The sequence below is a fragment of the Labrus bergylta genome, chromosome 6, assembly GCF_963930695.1.
Source record: "Labrus bergylta chromosome 6, fLabBer1.1, whole genome shotgun sequence".
NCBI classification, from domain to species: Eukaryota; Metazoa; Chordata; class Actinopteri; order Labriformes; family Labridae; genus Labrus; species Labrus bergylta.
Window position 1 is genome coordinate 2,840,162 of NC_089200.1, and position 19,843 is coordinate 2,860,004.

The window sequence follows — 19,843 nt, forward strand, 5'->3', positions numbered from 1 at the left end:
TTCTAGATCCTTGCTTGTGTTGTACTTGTGTGTCTGCTAAGTGAATTGTAGAATTGTAGAATTGGGGGCAAAGAGAGGGGTCGGCATCCCAGCCATTTCGCACTCGGCTGCAAAACCGCCCCAATGCCTGCTGGAGTGTGAGGAAGCCGACAAAATCACATCATCTGCAAAAAAAGCACGGATGAGATTTTGAGGCCCCTGAAACTGGAAACCCTCCTCCCCCTTCCTGCAATTGGTGACAAGGGGTAACCCTAACAAGCACAGGGAATGCGTCTGACATGAGGATGCGGACACAACTCCCACTTTGGTCATGCAGGGACCGGATGGCTTGTAAACGTTTTCCTACATTTAGGGTTCTCTTCAATTATTCCACAGCTGAGCTGAACTCTTGATATGTAAACAAAGGGCTCTTTTGTTTTCCTGCACGCACAATGTTAATGTCATGTTTCTTACAGAAGGGCGATCCTTATTTTTGCAAATGATAAAACCAGTCTTGAAGAAACCATCAGGAAGTCGTCGGTCATCGATTGGACCAGGTTCCTCTGTCTTAATGAGAGCAAATGAGCCCTTTTATTCTTTGACATTATACGTTTTCTGAATATTTAAAAGAAACACAGAACCAAGCACCTTCAACAACATTTTTCAGTTTCTGTGTCTCATGAATGTAATCAATATCTTCACGACTCTGTCCAAGGATTTGATCAAGGCTACACGGAAATATTTAAATCAGTGGCGTCAGAAAAAGAAGCCCCGGGCCGTGAGCAGCACGTGTGTCGATTGATGTTCCTGCAGGATGTTTCCAGCCTTCCTGATATAGACAGGTGAGAGTCTATTCATGCAGCGATTCCTTTACAAAATCATTATTTACATTTAATCAGTCCTAGGCTACCGGAGGATCGGGGGGGTGTTGTCTCTCTTCGTTTTAATCCCGACCCGATAAATTTGGTAGTTTGAGGTTTTTGAGGACCATATCTTAAATTTTATGGGGGGGGTCATTGCATTTAAAGAGACACACACACCAAAACAGACCGTTCTGAGAGAGCTGGTTTATACAGGGTCACAAACCTACTCTGGTGCTTGATTCGTTCATTGTTGCTAGGTTGAGAGAAATGTTACTTCTGCTTCCCTCCGTAGTGACTGTAAGGTTGGATGCGTAACATTTTTTTTCTCTTTCAAGGAAATATCACCAAGAAATCATGAAAACAATGTGAATTTATTGTGTCCTGGCAGCGGCAGCAGCTCTAGACTTGGAAACCGTTCCCTCAAAAAGACCAGTCAGATTAGTTTCTCCTCAGCCTGAGCTCAGCTTTAATCTGCTCTGTTCTTCTTCAGCTCGGGGATGTCACTCAGCTCTCTGGACGAGTCGCACATCAGCTTGGTGAATCAGACGTGGAAGTTTTCAAAGAGCGATCGGGCTCTCGTTCTGATTAGAAACATGATCCTAAACTTCCCCTCCTGCTGCGTGCTGGATGACGAAGGTCAGCCCGTGTCCTGGATCCTGGTGTATAATAAATGCTCCATGGGCATGCTGTACACGCTGCCGGAGCACAGAGGGAAAGGTTATGCCAAAGTCCTGATCTGCAGCATGGCGAGGAGGCTCCATGCTGAGGGGTACCCTGTGTACACCTTCATTCAGGAGGGGAACACGCCCTCCCACAGGCTCTTTACAAAGCTGGGCTTCACTGAGGTGCCCTCATGCAGAGGGGCGTGGTTTGAGTTCAATGAGTTTTAAATACTTACAGCAGGGTTTTATATTCCACAGGAAATATCTCAAATTAAACGCTGACAAAACTGAAATTGCCAATCTCTGTCTCGGTTGTTTCTCTTTTCTCTGTTCATTGGAAGATTGCTGCGCTGTTGTTTTATTTTTCATGCTTTTTTAATAGGATTTTATTTTTATGTATTTGACTGTTGGGATTTTTCTTTTTTCTGTAAAACACTTTCTGATGTTGGTTTTGATAAGTGCTTTATAAATAAACTTTAATTATTATTATCATTATTATTATTGTTATTATTATTAGGATCAGTGGAAACTTCACAGAGATGATTCGGGGAGCTTTTATTAAACTTGTTGAAAAGGAGGATAATGTGTCACTTTCAAGATTCTGGACTTTCTAAGTTGTGTGATTTGATAGATAGATATACTTTATTGTCTGTCCCAACAGAGACAGAAATTCTCCTTCGACAAGGCTCGAACAATAAACACAACTTACATTAAAATCAGAAAGTGCACTGGGTTAAAAGAGGACTTAAAAACAACAGTTTCTAAAAAGGGGGGTCTATTTGATTTTGTTCAGAATGGTTATTGCAGAGGGAATGAAGGATTTTTTGTAGATGTTTTTCCGGGCCAGAGGGACTTTGTAGCGTCTGCCTGATGGCAGCGATTATACAGTTCGGAGAGGGTAGTTTGTGGTGAACCGATAATTTTGCTGGCCTGATTAACGATGCGGGAGAGTTTGGTTTTGTATTTGGTGGTGAAGGAGTTGTACCAGGATGAGATGTTAAAAGTGAGGATGGATTCAATAAGTGATTGGTAAACCAGAGTTAAAATGTGTTTGCTGACATTAGAAGTCCTCAGTTTCCTCATCAGGTGGAGTCTCTGTTGTGATTTCTTGTAGACAGAGTCAGCATGCTGTGAAAAGGAGAGACAGATGTCAATCTCTGTTCCCAGATATTTAAAAGAAAGAACCTGCTCTACAAGCTGACCCTGGATTGTGAGTGGTTGGAAGAGAGGTGATGGTGATTTTCCCTCTGCCCCCACAGCACAACTCCTTAGCCTTTGTGATGTTGAGCTCCAGTGAGTCTTCTCCAATTGTCTGGACCAGGTTGTTGACTGCCTGCTGGTATTGAGTCAGGGCAGTGGTGTCAGTCAGTTGCGCAACCAGGGCCATGTCATCTGCATACTTAAAAAGTGTCATTCTTTCACTGTTGTAGGAGATGTTGTTTGTGTAAACCGAGAAGAGAAAGGGAGATAAAACACAACCCTGGGGAAGACCTGTGTTTAAAACCAATTTACTGGAATTAAAACCATTTAAAAACACCTGTTGTAGTCTTTCATGTAAAAAACTCTTAATCCATAAAACCAGTGTTGGGTGGACATGAAGGTCCCAGAGGCGGCGCAACAGAGTGTCTGTGTGTACAGTATTAAAAGCAGAGGAGACATCCACGAATAGAATCCTAGTGTGGGGATGTGCAGAGTCAAAGTGTTTGGTGACAGTGTCTAAAATTGTGAGACTTGCATCCTCTACACCACGTTTTGCTTTATAGGCATATTGTAGGGGATCAAGTTTGTTAGACAACATTTTAGACAGATGGTCACACACTATGGATGTTGTAGAATCTGAGTCCCATTTTGTTTTTGCTCTGTCCAAATATGACCCTAAGAGAGTTATTGCTTCATGAAATAGCCTCGTCAAAAAAGCTGAAATATTGCGGAGGCCAGATGAGCAAAAACTGAAAAATCAGTTTGATGTGTTTTAGCAAATGTTTGTCTCAAAACTTTGTAGAAAAATGTTGAAAAAAATCTCTGCACACCTGAATCTATACAGTATACAGTCTATGCACCGTGCAGTAGTCACAGTATATAAACGTCACTCCCCCCCACCTATTGGCTCGAGGTGAATTCTCTGGAGAATATCCTGCTGCGCTCTCACTTCAGCTCACTCGGACTCACTGTGTAAAAAATACCAGGCGTCTGGCAGGAGAAACTCCAGGTGAAGTCCAAGCGAAAAATGTGGCTGTTTGCATTCACACATGCAGCTCCTTGTGTAAATATCAGGAGGTTTCTGCAAGTGTGAAAGCACTATAAGCAGCAATAAATGTCTTAAACAAATACAAATGTGAGTTGTCTGAGTGAACTATCATCCTGTAAAAGATGCAAGCCGATGAAACGTCACAAAATAAGAAACAATAGTTTGTAAATGAAGACAAGACGATCACTTTAAACTTCTGTTCCAGGACGATGAACAACCCTTAATCTCATGGTGTCATGTGAGCCCATGCATGCTAGGACCCGAGTTCAGAATCAAAAAGTCGGTTTAAAAGGTTGAAAGTTTCCTCCTCCTGCTGCTAGCTTCTCCAGCTGACAGCCGGCCTAGCTGCTGTCTGCAGGCAGCGCGAGCGACACCAAACAACTGACAGCGAGTGACGTAGCCACAAAGAATGACGCCTATTGGTCCGAGATGCCTGTCAATAACATGAGCAGATCCCGCCTACCATGATAGTCTAACTCGACTCAAATAATAGTTTTAAAATGTTTAAATCCATAAATTAATAAATAATAAAATAACATGAAACACGAAACAAAATACCACAAAATAAAACACATTTAAGTTAAAACATAATAACAGAATAAAACAAAAACAAATGTAATAAATAATTTGTAAAATAGAATATAAATTTAAAATAATTTAATTTAATAAATTAATTTAAAAAATATAACTACAAATAAATAAAATAATAGAAAATTAGGTTAAATATATATTTTTTTAATTTAATTTAATTTAACAACATAAATTAAAAAAAAAATAATAATAATAATGAAATAAATATATTTTTACGCTTTTGCTCTTCTACCTGTATTAAGCTTTGATAAAAGTTTAGTTTTACAACCATTTCTTTTGTTTATTTTATTTTATTAGATTCTGTGTTAATATTATTACTATGCAGTAATAGTTATAATAATAATTGTGGTAATTAAATTATCATGTATTTACTTCAGTTATTAATGTTACCTGAGTGTGAAACATTCAAATATATCAGACAAATATATTTAATTGATATTTATATCTGACTATATTTGTATTCTTCCTCTCTGAAGGTGACGTCATGTTAAACTGCTGAGTCATCTTAAACGGATCCATCCAATACATTAAAATTCCGCCTGGATCAACACCGCCCCCGTGTGGCTGAAAGGAGAACACAGAAACATGAGAGGTCACTGTAAATCTCGATGTGTTGTTTTTTCCTCTTCACTTCATCTGTCACTAAAAGTCAGGTTTTCAGAGACCTCATAAAGGTGGCGCTTTCTCTTCCTCTTCAGACTTTCATTGACCTCCTTCACATCTTTTTCTCTACTTTTCTCTACTAGTGTTTTCTCTTGATATCATTAAAAACGCTTCATGGCAGCACGAGGGATAAAGGCGTGCAGCGTGCAGCGTGGGACGAGACGAGACGAGGTGAGAGGTGTAACCCCGCCTCTCCACCAATGATGCTCAGATCAGCTCCAGGCCCCCGCAACCAAAAGTGGTATAGATGGATGGAGGTTCAGGTGTTATTATGTACCATACAGCAGCTGATGAAGAACCCGGTCGGGCTGGAAATATCTTGAATTGTGTTTTTAATGCATATAGCAAATAAAAAATGTATAATTTTGTGAATCTTTGTGCATCACATCTCATATTTTTGTTCGACTCTGCATGTGTGTATATGTTGGCTGACTTTTTCTAAACTAATGCATTCACCCAAAGGTCTGACACTTGGACAGTAATCACTTTGTTTAGGGTTTAAGTTGTGTTAGGAAAGAAGACATGTTGGGTTATCTGTGACGTTCTTCCTGGTGTTTGTCTTATCAAATATATTAATCATGTAAAGAGGAAGGAAGTGTAGTTATTAAAAACACTCTGATATCTGTCGTCCGCTCACTGCCTGCAGAGGAGAGTCGTCTTTCAGACGTTACTCTTCTTCACATGTAAGTAGAATGATTCCTCAACATGTCTACTAATGTTTGAGTGCTGCTGTGTTCTGATTATTCTACCTGCTAACATCTTTTATCTTCCTTAAAGTCACAACGAGAGATGAGAGGAGCAGCGATGAGTTTAATCAGAGCAGTGAGTTGGTTTATCGTCGTCCTCCACTCTGTGTCAGGTACGTCATGTCTACACTTTCATTCACTTCATTAAAAAAAGAGGAAATGTGTATGAAGGTAGATATGTTGCAAAATAGGAGAGCTTGTAGAATGTGATGTGAGAGCTTGTAGAATGTGATGTGAGAGCTTGTAGAATGTGATGTGTGCAAAACAAATTTGTACTTGTAGAAATGCCCCCCTCCCCTCGCTGTGTGTCTGTGTGTGGGGGGAATTGGCCAATCAGAAGTAAATTTCCAGTGAATGCAGTTTATATATTCACCACAATCACAAACTACAAGATAGTACAACACTCGCATTAACAGTATAAACACTATAAAGACTCAAGTTACTTTTAAGAAGAAACGATATAATTCGCAAGGGATTGTGGGATAGGTAGTCCCTTGACTCAGGACAAAAGTTATGTATCAGTCTTGTATCTTTGCCTTTTTCTCTGTTTTTCGATGCCGTTTTGGCGCCGAATTAAATGTACTATAGTCACGAGTATTGGGGTGGCTGGTTGTCTCGGTTTCAGTCACCAATCTCTTGATATAAGAATTTTGTGAAAAATCAATGGAGGATTTGAATGGGGAAATTTACTTCTGATTGGCCAATTCCCCCCACACGCAGACACACAGCGAGGGGAGGAGGGAGGGGGAGGGGGAGGGGGCATTGCAACAAGTACAAATTTGTTTTGCTACAGACGTCTCGCAAAATGTGTTGCAAAACATTTTTACATACAAGTTCACTTTTTTTTCCTTGAAGCTCACATCACATTCTACAAACTCTCCTATTTTACAACATATCTACCTTCATAAAATGTGGGACTGATTAATACAGACTGAAGGTCATCTGTGTGAAAAGTGGATCAGGTACAGGTGACTTTATTTGTACCTGTAGGTAAATCTGGTTGCAGGGAAAGTCAAATAAACTTAATAACGCACGGACAAAACATAGAACAGTGCAAATGCTCGGTACACGGGTAGAAGTGCAGAAGTGCATAAATGTGTAGGTTCCAATCGAACTCATGATGGACAAGTTGATCTGTAAGAGGGTCTGCTGTGGCTCAGTGGTAGAGTCGGTCGTTTCTTAACCGGAAGGTCGAGGGCGTATGAATGTGTATGAATGGATGAGTTAATACTGACGGACTCTTTACTCAGCGGCCTCTACCATCAGCGTATGAATGTGTATGAATGGATGAGTTAATACTGATGGACTCTTTACTCAGCAGCCTCTACCATCAGCGTGTGAATGTGTTGGTGTGACCTGCAGTGTAAAAGAGCTTTGAGTCTTTTAGGACTTGGGTTGGGGAACGGAGGGTCGCTGGTTCAAGTCCTGGTGCAGAGCAAGTCTGATAATTGGTCTAGTAGTCTGAGAGGTGCCAGTACACTTCCTGAGCACTGCCGATGTGCCCCTCCCCCTCCAACTCCCCCCCCTCACTCTGACATCTCTCCATCAGTGCATGACCACAGTATCCTGTTTGTGCTTGTGTGTGTGTGTGTGTGTGTTTCAGTAGAGCATAAAAATGTAATTTCGCCTCGCTGGATTAATAAAGTATATCTTCTTCTAAAAGTTACAGAGTCTAAACAATTAAAATAGATAATAAATAGATTAACCATTTAGAAGCATGACATCAGCTTCCCCAGTCTGCTGTCTCGCTGACTTGTTCTGCTCTATAATGGCTGCAGGGATAAAGCTGCTCCTTACACGCTTTGTAGTGTTATAGTCCAGACCACATGAACCGACACCAGAGTGCTCAGAGACAAGACCAAGACAAAGACCAAGGCAGGGTGAGACCGAGACAAGACAAAGACCAAGACCATAAATATCACTGACAAATCCTCATCTTGAGTGCAGGGGGCGTGTCCCTCACTTAAAAGACGCGTTTTCCTTCTGATCTCAGTGATAACGTGGAGAAATAGCCGATCAGTGGTGGTCTTGACCGGTCTTTATTTGAAATCCTGAGTCCGCCCAGTCAGAGACCGAGACCTTCAAAAAGTGGTCCTGAGACCAAGACTGATTTGGAGTACTACAACACTAGTGCTTTGTTCTGCACTTTGTGTTTCAGGATCCCTGATACTCTCAGAAATACTACAAACAATGTTTCGTATTCTGTGATGTGACGTCTCCACACATGAAGTCGTTTTCTGACTTTAGTTTGAATCATCCGTTTTCACGTCTAAAAGGAAGGTCACCTCTTTTTCTTGACATATACCAAAAACCAAGTCTGCTTATCACTCTTAGATACCACAAATTAAAATGTGTTTTATTATTTATGCTCTCAGACTTTACCCCTGCAGTATTTGTTCTAAAGCAGAGTTTGTTCTCAGATTCTCTCTAATACAGTGAAACACTCATCATTAAATACAATGATATGAAGCTAATTCTACCTACCAACCAAGCAACGACATGTGACTCTCTGGACACTCTGTTGTTTTCACCACAAGTTTACACCCCCAAATCGGCTACATTCACACCCACTTCCCTCTGGCTACTCGCTCACTGTTCGCGCCTCTGTATTTCATTCAGTCGGGCTGAGCAGTACAGAGGGCAGCAGGAGAGGAGAGCTGAGAGTGACAGAAAGATCGTAGAAAAAAACACGCTAAAAAGCACGTTCGAAAATCAGCAAGGCAGATAATCCCTTGTCTCATTTTCTACCGTCATCAACAACTCCGATCACCCTGATCTCCATTACCCTCACAGATAGTTCGCCTTCACTCTTCACCTGTCATCCAAACACGAAAGTCGGTCAGATCCCTCAACACAGCAGCCAAGACCAGCACTGGATTCTGGACTTATTGTACTGGACTGAACTTTTAGACAGACTGACTGACGTGTGCAGCATACAGCTAAAACTGACTTCTTTATTTCGCTGAATGGTAGATATTATTTTGTTTGTTTTCATAAACTGAACTGAAGATCTTTTCCTCATTTTTTGTTGGAACTGAGTAAAAACCCGAAGTGGAATTTTGAGTTGGACTGTTTCTTTTTTACTTTGTGAGGACTGAGGGATTGTGGGATGTTGAGTATTTGTTATTTTTTTAGTGTGGGTTGAGTGTTTGAGTTTATATTGTTGTTCACGGAGATCATTAATATAATACAATATATTTTGCTTTGAATTAGGCCTACATTGGTTGTGGAGTTTCTATTTGTGGGGTTTTATCATTTAATGTAAGGGTGTACACTTTTTGTGTACAATCTTTTTTGGTTCAAATAATCTAAACAAAAAACTTAACTAAAACTTAAAACGACAAAAAAACAACTGACTTATCTTAAATGCCAGGAGAGAGACATGACTGGCACCCCTAAAACAAAATATTAAAGGATCATCACATCTCAAAGTCAAACTGTAACAAACATCACATGTGCAAACATGAAGCCGATACTGAAGTGTAAAATCCTGCAGTTCCTCGGGTGTCCACTTGAGGCTGGCTGCAGAAAAGCACATCTAGTCACATACACTCCCATTCTAAAAAAGCCTGTTTACATTTTTGAGTCTTTAAAATGATTACAGTTGGATAGAATCGTGATCAGATGATTTTTAGACGTTGAGATATGTTGAGGTTTTTATTTTTTCTTCTGAAAGTTATGAATGTTGATGGTTGTTCCTGATGTGCTCTGTGTTTCAGCGGTTCAGGATCTCTGGGATGTGACGTACTCTTCTGTGTGGATCTGTGCCCGTAAAGGATCGACTGTGGAGATGAGCTGCACCTTCACATATCCAGAGGGAATAAACGAGGAAGTTAACACACTTCAGGAAACACTCTTACATTTAACATCTTTAACAAACACTAAACACTGAACAAGAGAGTGGTCTGATATGCCAACTGGACATATGGAACAACTTTTGAACACATTAACATGATGACTGAAACAATACATACGATCGAGTCTGGCCATAGACAACAAGTTATCTTTACAGTGCGTCCAGGTGTACTGATGCAGACTCTGATTGAAATATCTCCAAACATCACATAAATCAAAATGTTCAACAAGTTTAATTAAACAGCTCTTAGAAGCAGCGTGGGGTTCTGGGTGGTTCCTGTCTAACACAGGGTTTATAGTACAATTAAAATCAGTACCAGGTCCCAGTCTGATGACCTGTTAGCTAGGATCAGTACCAGGTCCTTGAATCATCTTTTTGGGGGTTTTAGACTCCTGGAATCACTTTGGGTTCTCACCAATATATATATATATATATATATATATATATATATATATATATAATTTTTTTTTTACAGTTGGACTCAAATATAACGAGCGCAGTAGCGATGAAAGAGATGAAGAAGTTAATCTACCGTTAATAAAAAGGAAAGCAGGTGGCGTGTACTTAAACGGGCTTCTCTGCAGTAACTCGGCGCGTTTAAAACCCGCCTTCACTTTTGGTCTGAACGAACCATTTCAGTTTCTAATGTGTCATCAAGCGCTTTGTGACCTCTAAATAATGTTTACATCAACGTCCGAGTGTTCAATACAAATCGGACTCGGAGCTTAATGACACAGAAGTGCTGACGACGGGGAAAATGATCTTTCACTTCCTGCGTGTTTGTACGTCTGTCGTTTAAAAAAATCTGATCTTCAAGTATAAATAATGCAACACTCCAGTAAGACAAATGCATTCAATAATATGGTTACATCTCTGAAAGAAAGACACAGATTTCACCTGTAAGTCAACTGCATGTCAATAAAAGTTGGGTGAGGACGGAGGGAGAGGGGGGGATTTTTCACAGAGAAAATACTTTTGTTGAAAACAAACAGAGTGCTGGACGTCGTCTTCAAGCAGAACTTCAGTAAACGCAGCGAGAGCAGGAGGTTGTCACATGTCCACCACCATCTTTTTGTGAATGTCTAATCCACCCACCACCTGCAGGAAGAGACATCACACATCAGGTTCTCTTCACCGCTTAAAACACCAGCTTTAAGTACCCAACGGATGACCTCGGAGGTGATGACCTCTGCTGCTCGTCCTCCGTTGTTTACTGTGTCCTGTTCTAACTTTTGCGGTCGTGGTTTTTTAGCTGTTGTTTGGTTTCTTATGCTGAGTTCTTCTGCACTTTGTAAACCGTTCAAAGAACTTTACAAATAAAGTTTTAATTTTCTAAATATTATGAATAAAAAAAAATGATCGACTGCTCCCCCTCCCCCCATGGTTTTTGAATCGACAGGAGATGTTTAGAATGAAATCATACAGCGTTTCACTTCCTGGTTTTACTGCATACTGCATTTTGGCCAAATCAGTATGTACTAGTATTATAGTACACGGTTTCGAAAACAGCCACAGAAGTGGGCAGGACCTCCCACGAGGAAACAGAAGTTGGCATGGCCTCCAACAGAGACACGGGAGTGGGAGGGGCCTCCCAAGGAGACACGAGAGTGGGAGGGGCCTCCCAAGGAGACACGAGAGTGGGAGGGGCCTCCCAAGGAGACACGGGAGTGGGAGGGGCCTCCCAAGGAGACACGAGAGTGGGCAGGACCTCCAACCAAGAAACAGGAGTGGGCAGAACCTCCCACAGAGACACAGGAGTCATAGGAGTGGGCAGGGCCTCCCGCAGACGGCGCTCTGCTGGAACAGGAACAGGAACACAGAGAAGCTGAGGCCTGAGTTGAGGTCTGGGTTGAGTCCTGACATCGAAGACCCTGGCTGTTTTCGAAACCACGTACTACATACTACTATCTAAATCAGTATGCAGTATATACTGCATACTGCATACTGCGTTCAACAGTAGTATGTAGTATGACTGCCAGTTGTCGGTTATTTTGCAGTATGCTTGGCCCCGGTTAAACTGGTTTCCGGTTTCCGGTCCTGGAATGTAAAAAACGGCCCATCTGGAGGTAAATGCCGTGAAATAAGCTGACAAGTGCTTCATTTCGATTGTCCTTATTTTACATGGGACAAAAACATTTACCTGTGACATCGGGTCTAAGTTAATTCAGCGGTATTTGATCGTCATCCGGGCGCAGTAAATGTTAACGGAGACGGATCTCATTCATCTGGCAAAGGGTGCGTTCCATCATTCTTGTAATTCTGCTTTAATCAAACTGGGTGCCTTTTCATCAACTTGTTCATTGGTAGTTTGTTTGTGTGTTTTACTCTGACTTTGATTATCGACCATGTAAAAAAAATAATTAACATAATTTTAAAAAAACAGTCAACAATCTCTCATCTTGTCATTTATATATAACACCCGTGGTTGAAATATGATTAGCATGCTAATATTAGCAGTAATTTATTTAATTACATTCTGAAATATACTATTAACATTATAGTATACTTTTCAAGCATTCAGGTTTAACTTTTACACAGCTATGAATAATATGTAATAAGAGAGCAAGCACAGGACCCTGTAACTGCAGTAGCTTGTCCACATGTGGCACATGCATCGTACAGTCGAAAAAGCAGCAACATCTGAGGTGGTAAGACACATAAATATCGGAATATGTCATTTTTGTCATTGGTTCATGCACACAATGTGGCAAGAAGGAGAAAAGCTACTATTCCTATTACAAAATGAAGACCATGTAAATAGGACACACTAAATATTTGTAAGGGTAAACTGGGATTATGTAAGGAAGTTAATGTAAGCTCCTCACCTCAAATATTGAGGGTATATACACTCAGATAAATCAATAAATACTATTGTGTGACAAGTATGTTTATTAGTAACCACTTCATTTCTTAACATTGAATTAAATTCAAACAGTGAATTTCACAGCAAACTGACAACAGTATTATATCAGTAACCAAAAAACACTTCATGAATGGTAAAACACTTTTCACTTTGGAAACACAAGTTCAGACAACTGAAACATCCTGTCCCTACTCAGCGTGGCCTGTGAGGACAATACCTCTAATTGAATGGCCACAGTGCTACTGTCCACCTCTACCTGGGAGATGGAGAACTAAAGAAAGACTTCCGTCTGTCAAGGCAGACAGTGAAGGCCTTGGTGGAGTGTCTGGGATACACCAAGGACCATGGCTGGAGCAAAGACCTCGAAGTGGGGATATATTTATACTGGCTGGCCAGTGCAACCTCGTATCGGGTGGTGTCAGGAGCCTTTGATGTCCCCATCACCACGGTTCATGATGTTTTTACTGTCCACTTTCCCCACCAGGGAACGCTCTTTCACAAACTCTCTATCACAACACAACAGTAAAAGCTTATTTGTATGACAACACTGGTACCTCCAAAGATGTAACTTTATCACACTACTTTCTGTAGACAAGTGAACTTACCTAGCAGCTAAGCTCACTTAAGAACAATAATAACTTAATGTCCAAATCCCTTTTGGGCTGCATTCCTGCGGCCACTGAACAGGCTTTCGTTGGCGGTTCACCAACGGATAAGGGCCTCTTGTGTCCTGTTCTGTCCCTTAATGAATGTAATAAATATACGTTAGTCTGGCGTAATAGTAAAGTTGCCTGTGTATATACGGTGACGGCACGCTAGCGTTGCCGTCGTTGTGATATTTAGCATTACGTTAGCAGGCATAACTTCATTACACGCCAGCTTGACGTTCGTTAAGGGCCCAAATTATAATGTTAACCAAATAAATGAAACAAAAGCAAATGATGACAAATGTTGTCAGCTAATTGGTACTTACATTTATATTCACTGTCCGCCGCCGTCGAAATACTGCGCTCCGCCATTACGACTGTAAATATTGACCTGCCGCTTTGCATTCTGGGAGTCAGTACACGAGGTAGACTGGTCCAATGCATACTGGAGATTTTTCCCGAATCAGTATGACATCCGGGTATTTTTGGCATACTGCATACTGCATACTGCATACTGCATTTTGGCCAAATCAGTACGTACTAGTAGTATAGTACGCGGTTTCGAAAACGGCCAGTGTGTTCTAGTGATCAACATATCTCGTTGTGTTCTGCACGTTCTTTCGTCAAAGGGCGTGGCTATGGCGTGCGTTCAAAGTTTGATGTGCATTTTGGCAACTTGCCAAAAAAGTAAATGGTTATATCTCTGTCATGCAGTGTTCAATCATATTAAAATTTCTCATCCATGATACGGGGCCCACCCTGAACACATCCATGATTGACATTTTTTGCTTAGTCACAGCGCCACCTGTTGACAACAGGAAGTTACTGCTTCTCAGTTAGCATTAGCCATTGCTACAAGGTAGCTCATTTCCCGCTCAGAATTGGTGGGGACCATTCAAACACCTTGGCCATACAACACTTTCAAGCTCAAACACCTGCGTCCAACACATGTATGATCAGGGTTGGCCTCTGAACACATAGACATTACAATAGTCAATTTTAACCATAGCGCCTCCTACTGTTTGTTATTATTTTACTGGAGAGCCCCCTGGTGGTGGAACTTACACACTGTGCCTTTAATGTAACATCAACACTCTAGTAAGAACTGTAACATCCAAAGACAAACATTCAAAGTTTTAGTAGTGAACATGTTTATTTGATCACAGCATGAACACAATCACCTTCATCCAAAAATAATATTCATCAAATTCACTTCTTTTTGCAAAACCAAGCAACGCAGGGTTCTCTATAAAGCAAATGTTCATCACTTCAGAGGAAATTCAGAGCTTTTTTTATCGGCAAAGTCAAGATTTAGACGATGTAAAAACAATCAGGAACACAAACCACATGAAATCCATTTGGGTCAAAACTCTATCAACTCATTGAAATGCATAAAAGAAACTCACAGTGCAGATTTACGTTGATATGTTTAAAATTCAACATGAATTTGTTTAAAGTTTAATCAAATCAAAGTAGCTTATTCTTGAATATTTAAAAATACATAAACACTGGTTTTAAGGATACATCATGTTAATAATTTATTCACATGTTTCGCTGTACCCTTTCACTTTCACATTCGGGAATCGTCTTCTGTGAAACATTCAGACGGAGGAGGTCAGAAAAAAGTGTCCCAATGGATCGATACAAAAACTACTGAGCGCCTGTAGCTAACTGCTAACATGCTAACCAGCGTTTCGTTCCGAGGACATAACGTTAAAAGAAAGATGTGTGACTTTTTGATCCAGTAGATGTCGCCCTTGAGCTCCAGCATGAAACCAAAACAAACTGCTGTTAGGCCACACCTCCTCCTTACTGAAGCCTCCGCTCTCCTCCAGCAACACACCTCCAACCCCCCTCCACTTGCATTCCCACGACTGAGTTATAAAATGGATCGCACTGTAATTAAACACCATTAAGCATAAGCGGCAGACAAAACTGTCCTTTACTCAAACTGCAATCACCTGTCCTTCATCGTTGTGTTAGCATGCTAATGTTAGCGCTCTTTAGTTAGCTCGTAGCTTCACATTTCATGTTAATTGACACGGAATGACCGTGATCTAAAAAGTCTTACATGACATTCAAGGCTGTCCCGTCCATGTTTACACGGTGCCGACAAAAACACAGCCAGCAGGGAGTCATGTTACATGTCGGTATGAATTTCAAACATTGATCGATTTGTAAACGTAACAAAAAAAATCTTATTTTAGCGTTCCCTGCAAAGAAAGCTTAATTACACTGAAACTAATCGAGGCTGCTGTAAAACTTCACCGTTTGAAGTCATTGTATGATTTTCATACACCACCTCAGCTTCATTTTTGCGAGTGCTCCTGATCTTTTTGTAGGTGATACACTACCTCCATTTTTCTGGAGGACACTACAGTTTCAGCTTAGCCAGAAACTCTTCTATTTCTTCACTCTTTCGGTTCCACTTTGTTGTGTCTTTTGTTCTCCTCAGAGCTTCGATGCTGTCGTTACGGGAGAAGGACTCGACTGTTATTGAAGCAGCCCTCATGTGGAACTGCATTGCCCCTTGTTGATCCTGTTTATCACAGTATAAGTGCTTTGCAAATCGGTTGTAAAGCACCTGTTTGTCTGCAGGCTCCAGATCCCTTTGGAGCAGTTCTTGGAATATCTCCTCGGCTTTAGTCTTGTCTGACTTTGCGTACACACTTGCAAGATCAATTTTCTTGACGAATGAAGAGTTAGGGTAAAGAGAAATAACCTCTCTATGGAGACTGATTGCCCTCTCTGTCATGCCTGGCCTTGGGCGACTCTCTCTGAAAAACAAGATCTTCCACTTGTAGCAGAGCGCAACACACCTCTTAAGATAACGCTCATCTGGATGTTTTTTCAGAGCCTCTTCTGCCAAATCAATGGCCTCATCTACAGATATGTAGTATGTGTAAAGTCTCAGTAATGGCTTTATACCGCTGTAGCTGCTGACGGGATTTCTCAAGATCTGACTTGCCAACTTCTGTGCTTCATCCTCAACTTTTTGTTCTTTCTTGGCAAGTTGTGTAAGGTAGACAGCAGCGAGGTACAAGTTCTTTGGATCCCGATTCCTTGCGCGTTTCATTTTCTTCAGGGAGTTAGCGTCTACCCCGCTTTCGCTGCGCTTACTGGCACACGCTAAACCTAACACATAGCTGGAGTCCCACTCTACCCTGTGTGGCTGCATCCTGATGGCTTTCTCGAAGAGATCTGCAGCCTGCGGCTGTACCTTTTTACCGAATTTGATCAGCGTCCAGGCCCTTTCAGCGCAGATCTCTGGATGGAGGTCGTCCCGGGATGGAGATGGATATTTTTTCATCAGGGCATCAACCTTTGACAGGTAAGCCTGACTCTCTGCTTGATCTCCCAGGTGGTGGTGCAGCCAGGCCAGGTTCCCGTAGTTCACCACTAACCAAGGACCCTCATCTGCCTTTCTCCGCTGGTTGAGTGCCTCCGTAGCCTTCTGAAACGAACCCTTAGCCTCTTCATTTAACCCCAGTTTATGCTCAATAAACCCCCGCAGGTTGTAAATGTGGCCCAGCCATCGATTTCCCCTCTTGGTGCCGATGTCCTCAAGCTTGTCCTTTAAACGTAGAAGTCGGGACTTCTTGCGGGTGAGAGCCCAGGTGAAGTGACACTGCAGATCCTTCAGCTTGGACTCAAAATTGCTTTGACTTTTGGAGGCACTGGAGAATAAAAAAAACATCAAAACATATCGTCATTAAGTTAATACAACGGACCCTGAAGTATGATAGGCTTAGATCAGATCACCAATGTTCATTTGATCTTTCTGTAGAATAGGAAAATAAGATAACATCATCAGCTTCTTCATGAAACACAGATGACTCAGATCCTTCAGGGTCGGACTTATGGATTTATACAAAGGGTTTACAAAAGGTATAACGCAGTTTTGGTGGGGCTCTGTTGACACATGACTACTGCAGCGATGTGTGCATCACATATTATCAGAGGAAACATAACGACTCTGTGCCAGAGTCTGCTGGACAACTCGGGCACCAAGTGGTGGCACAAGCTCAAAATGTCAGTGTCCTTCACAGGGACAAGTAGAATTTAAAAATGTAAAAACAAAAACCCACAAAATGTACAAAAGGTGCAATGTAGGAGCTGTGCAGTCAACAATGAGAAAAAAATCTTACTGTGTATAACTCTAATCTCAGAGTGCATGTAAATAAAATAAATTTAAACACACAAGTCCTGGCAGAAGCCAATGTATGATGTCACAGCCTCTGTGTACTCATTCAGACTGTTTGCAGCACGACTGCATCATACGTGATGCAATGCCAGAATGACTGGACTAATGTTGGCTGATGTTTAATCAGGTGTTTGTGGCCTGTAGCTGTTTTGTGCCTCTCGTAGTGATGAGACAAGTTTGTCCCACTTGGCTGCACGCCTCTGTTTGATATGTTGATATAAATTTAGACAGTCACACTGACGCCCTCGTGTGGCCTCTTTGAGCAATGACACTCACAAGGGCCAGGCAATATGAAAAGCACAGACAACAGTAATAAACTAGACAATCTGCATTTACCTGCAGAAAATGCATGGGAATGCTGACCGCTGAAATGTTTTGCAAAACACTGCTGAATGAAGAAGAATCAGCAGAAACAGCTGAAGGATTAGAAGAAGATGAAGAAAAAGTAGAAGATGTAGAAGAAGAGGAAATGGTAAGAGAAGAGTAGTAGTAGAAGAAGAACAAGTAGTAAAATCAGAAGAACAAGAAGTAAAAGGAGTAAAAGGAGTAGTAGAAGGAGAAGTATTAGTCGAAGATGAAGAAAGATGAAGTGGTAGAACAAGTAGAAGATACTGCATAAAGACTGCTAGAATGCAGTCAGACCATGAGAAAAAAGGGGAAAACGGCTCCCTATTGAGTGCTCATTTCAAGGACTTAAATTAAGAGTTGGTGGCTAAATAATGATTTCGTGAGCAAGGGACAAATGGCCGAACGCGTTGATGTGATTTTCACGTCTGGGATCCAAGAAATGTGGGAACCACAGTGATCTAAAAAGTTAGTCCCAAGAGGTTTGGTCAGTGAAGTTTGGCTGAAGTTTACCATTACCCCAGATGGTGAGTTATGTGGACCACCTGCTGCTTTGAAGCTCACAGTGTAAAAACCGTCGCTCTAATTGTCCTGAAAACTCAATGTGTGAGAGAGGACAAGTATTCCTACATTTTTAGGGTCATTTTATGTGTGGGGTGAACATTGTGGTCAGTAGAGCAATTTTTTCGGGAGATTTTGAAACTATCTCAGAACTCTGTCCCACTCTAGTGATGATGTCACACAGTCTCTAGGTGGAACGGAGCCAAAGTTATAAGGCTGAGAATAAAGTGGAAAAGTGAAACATTTTCTCATTCATTTGAAAGGGAATTTTTTTTTTTTTTTTAATTTTGTGGAAAAAGTGAAATAACTTAAAATGTGAAAGTAGTTGAAAAGTGAAGTCATAGCCATCATGTCATGAAGAAGCTGAATAGTATGATAGTTGAATGGTGAAAGTAGCACAAACGGTTGAAGTAGAAGCACGGTGAAAAAAACAAGGAAGTATAATAATAAGTCAACAAATACATGGTGAGTCATAAATAATTGCTGCTTCTACTTATTAAAAACAAATGAGTAGTTTAAAAAAAATGAATTAATGGAGAAAACATCTTCATGGACTTTAAGGATCCAAAATATAAATTTTTGTGGCTTTGTGACACAAAAAAAACATCAATGATGCATGAATTCCTAAAACCCAAAACCATCATAATGATCTCCTACCATGGTAAACAATGCAGAATCAAAACCTCACCTCATTTTTCAGCTGTAGTTCTCTCCGTAGTCTTTATGAGTTTTGTCAGTTTGGCGGATTCCTGCTGTTGCTGCAGCTTTGAGTTTGCAGAAACAAAATAACAGGACATTCATGAGCACGCATATATAGTCTACGCAGATGTTAGGAGGCGGGGCGTTCTCGTGGTCGCGCAGTGTGCAGAGGAGCGAACAGACGCGACTTCGCTGAAGCACTTCGCCCTTCAGCAGAATGGAAGCGAAGTCAAACAGCTGTAGAAGAACCTCAGTGTCATGAACCTTCAAAGGAAATGGTGAAGCATGACGGATATTTAGAGAAAAATGTGACTCTCTGATGTGTGTGAGGAAGAGCGAACGAGTTCGCGCGAATACAGCGACGCGGACACGCGTCATAAGTTTCGTTTTCAGGGAATGGAAACCTGAAGCCTGAAGCTGCCTCCAGATCAAAATAAACGAGCATGGTTTCATATAATCAATTTTTAATCTAGAGTTAAAGTCCCGACTGAAATCGCTACTTTTAATAAACAACAGAAAATAAAACAAATGTCTTTATTATAAAATCGTTCTCCCTTTATTTAAAAATGATTTTACGATTTAAATGTGTCTTTTTTGGTTTATTTTACTTTATATTCTGTATATTACTGTCATTGGGGGATTTGTAGACGGACTAGAGACACGTTAGAGTTAGAGAAACATGGTGAAGTGGATTTTCCAGAACGTGTGACCTTTAAAATATTAAACTTAATGTAACAAGATTTCTGTCCGTTTTCTCATGAACCTGAGCGTTTTTTTCAGTTTAATCATCGCAGCCAAACAACGCAGAGGATAACCTTTGATGAGTCTGTGTTTTGTTTAACAGAAGTATTTGGCTGTAGGTTTCTGTTTCTGTTCCTTGGAAAGATAAAGTCCTGATTAGTGAATAATGACACCC

The 19,843-nt window shown here is 41.0% G+C and overlaps 2 protein-coding genes and 1 long non-coding RNA gene across 3 annotated transcripts; 2 read left to right on the forward strand and 1 right to left on the reverse strand.

Moving 5' to 3' along the window:
* The first annotated feature begins 123 nt into the window (after window positions 1-123).
* On the forward strand, window positions 124-1,957 carry LOC109999797 (glycine N-acyltransferase-like protein 3). The gene is made up of 4 exons (XM_065956272.1): window positions 124-137; window positions 456-553; window positions 698-821; window positions 1,333-1,957. Exons 1-4 carry the CDS (start codon window positions 124-126, stop codon window positions 1,730-1,732), a joined length of 636 nt encoding a protein of 211 aa, XP_065812344.1. The 3' UTR covers window positions 1,733-1,957.
* Window positions 1,958-5,635: 3,678 nt separating this feature from the next.
* LOC114921437 (uncharacterized) lies at window positions 5,636-9,583 on the forward strand. The gene is made up of 3 exons (XR_003809734.2): window positions 5,636-5,689; window positions 5,784-5,865; window positions 9,472-9,583. It is a non-coding gene; the product is annotated as an uncharacterized lncRNA (long non-coding RNA).
* A 4,662-nt stretch (window positions 9,584-14,245) lies between these two features.
* LOC109999808 (interferon-induced protein with tetratricopeptide repeats 1-like) lies at window positions 14,246-19,052 on the reverse strand. The gene is made up of 2 exons (XM_065955563.1): window positions 18,917-19,052; window positions 14,246-16,795 (listed from the first exon to the last, which is right to left on the reverse strand). The coding sequence occupies exons 1-2, from the start codon at window positions 18,919-18,921 to the stop codon at window positions 15,493-15,495; spliced, it is 1,308 nt and encodes a 435-aa protein (XP_065811635.1). The 5' UTR covers window positions 18,922-19,052; the 3' UTR covers window positions 14,246-15,492.
* Between the last annotated feature and the right edge of the window lie 791 nt (window positions 19,053-19,843).

Excerpts from the sequence above, each read along its gene's own strand:
- LOC109999797 (XM_065956272.1), top strand. Across the intron at positions 554-697 it reads CAGGTTCCTCTGTCTTAATG|TTGATCAAGGCTACACGGAA; the intron begins AGAGCAAATGAG and ends CTGTCCAAGGAT. Across the intron at positions 822-1,332 it reads AGCCTTCCTGATATAGACAG|CTCGGGGATGTCACTCAGCT; the intron begins GTGAGAGTCTAT and ends GTTCTTCTTCAG.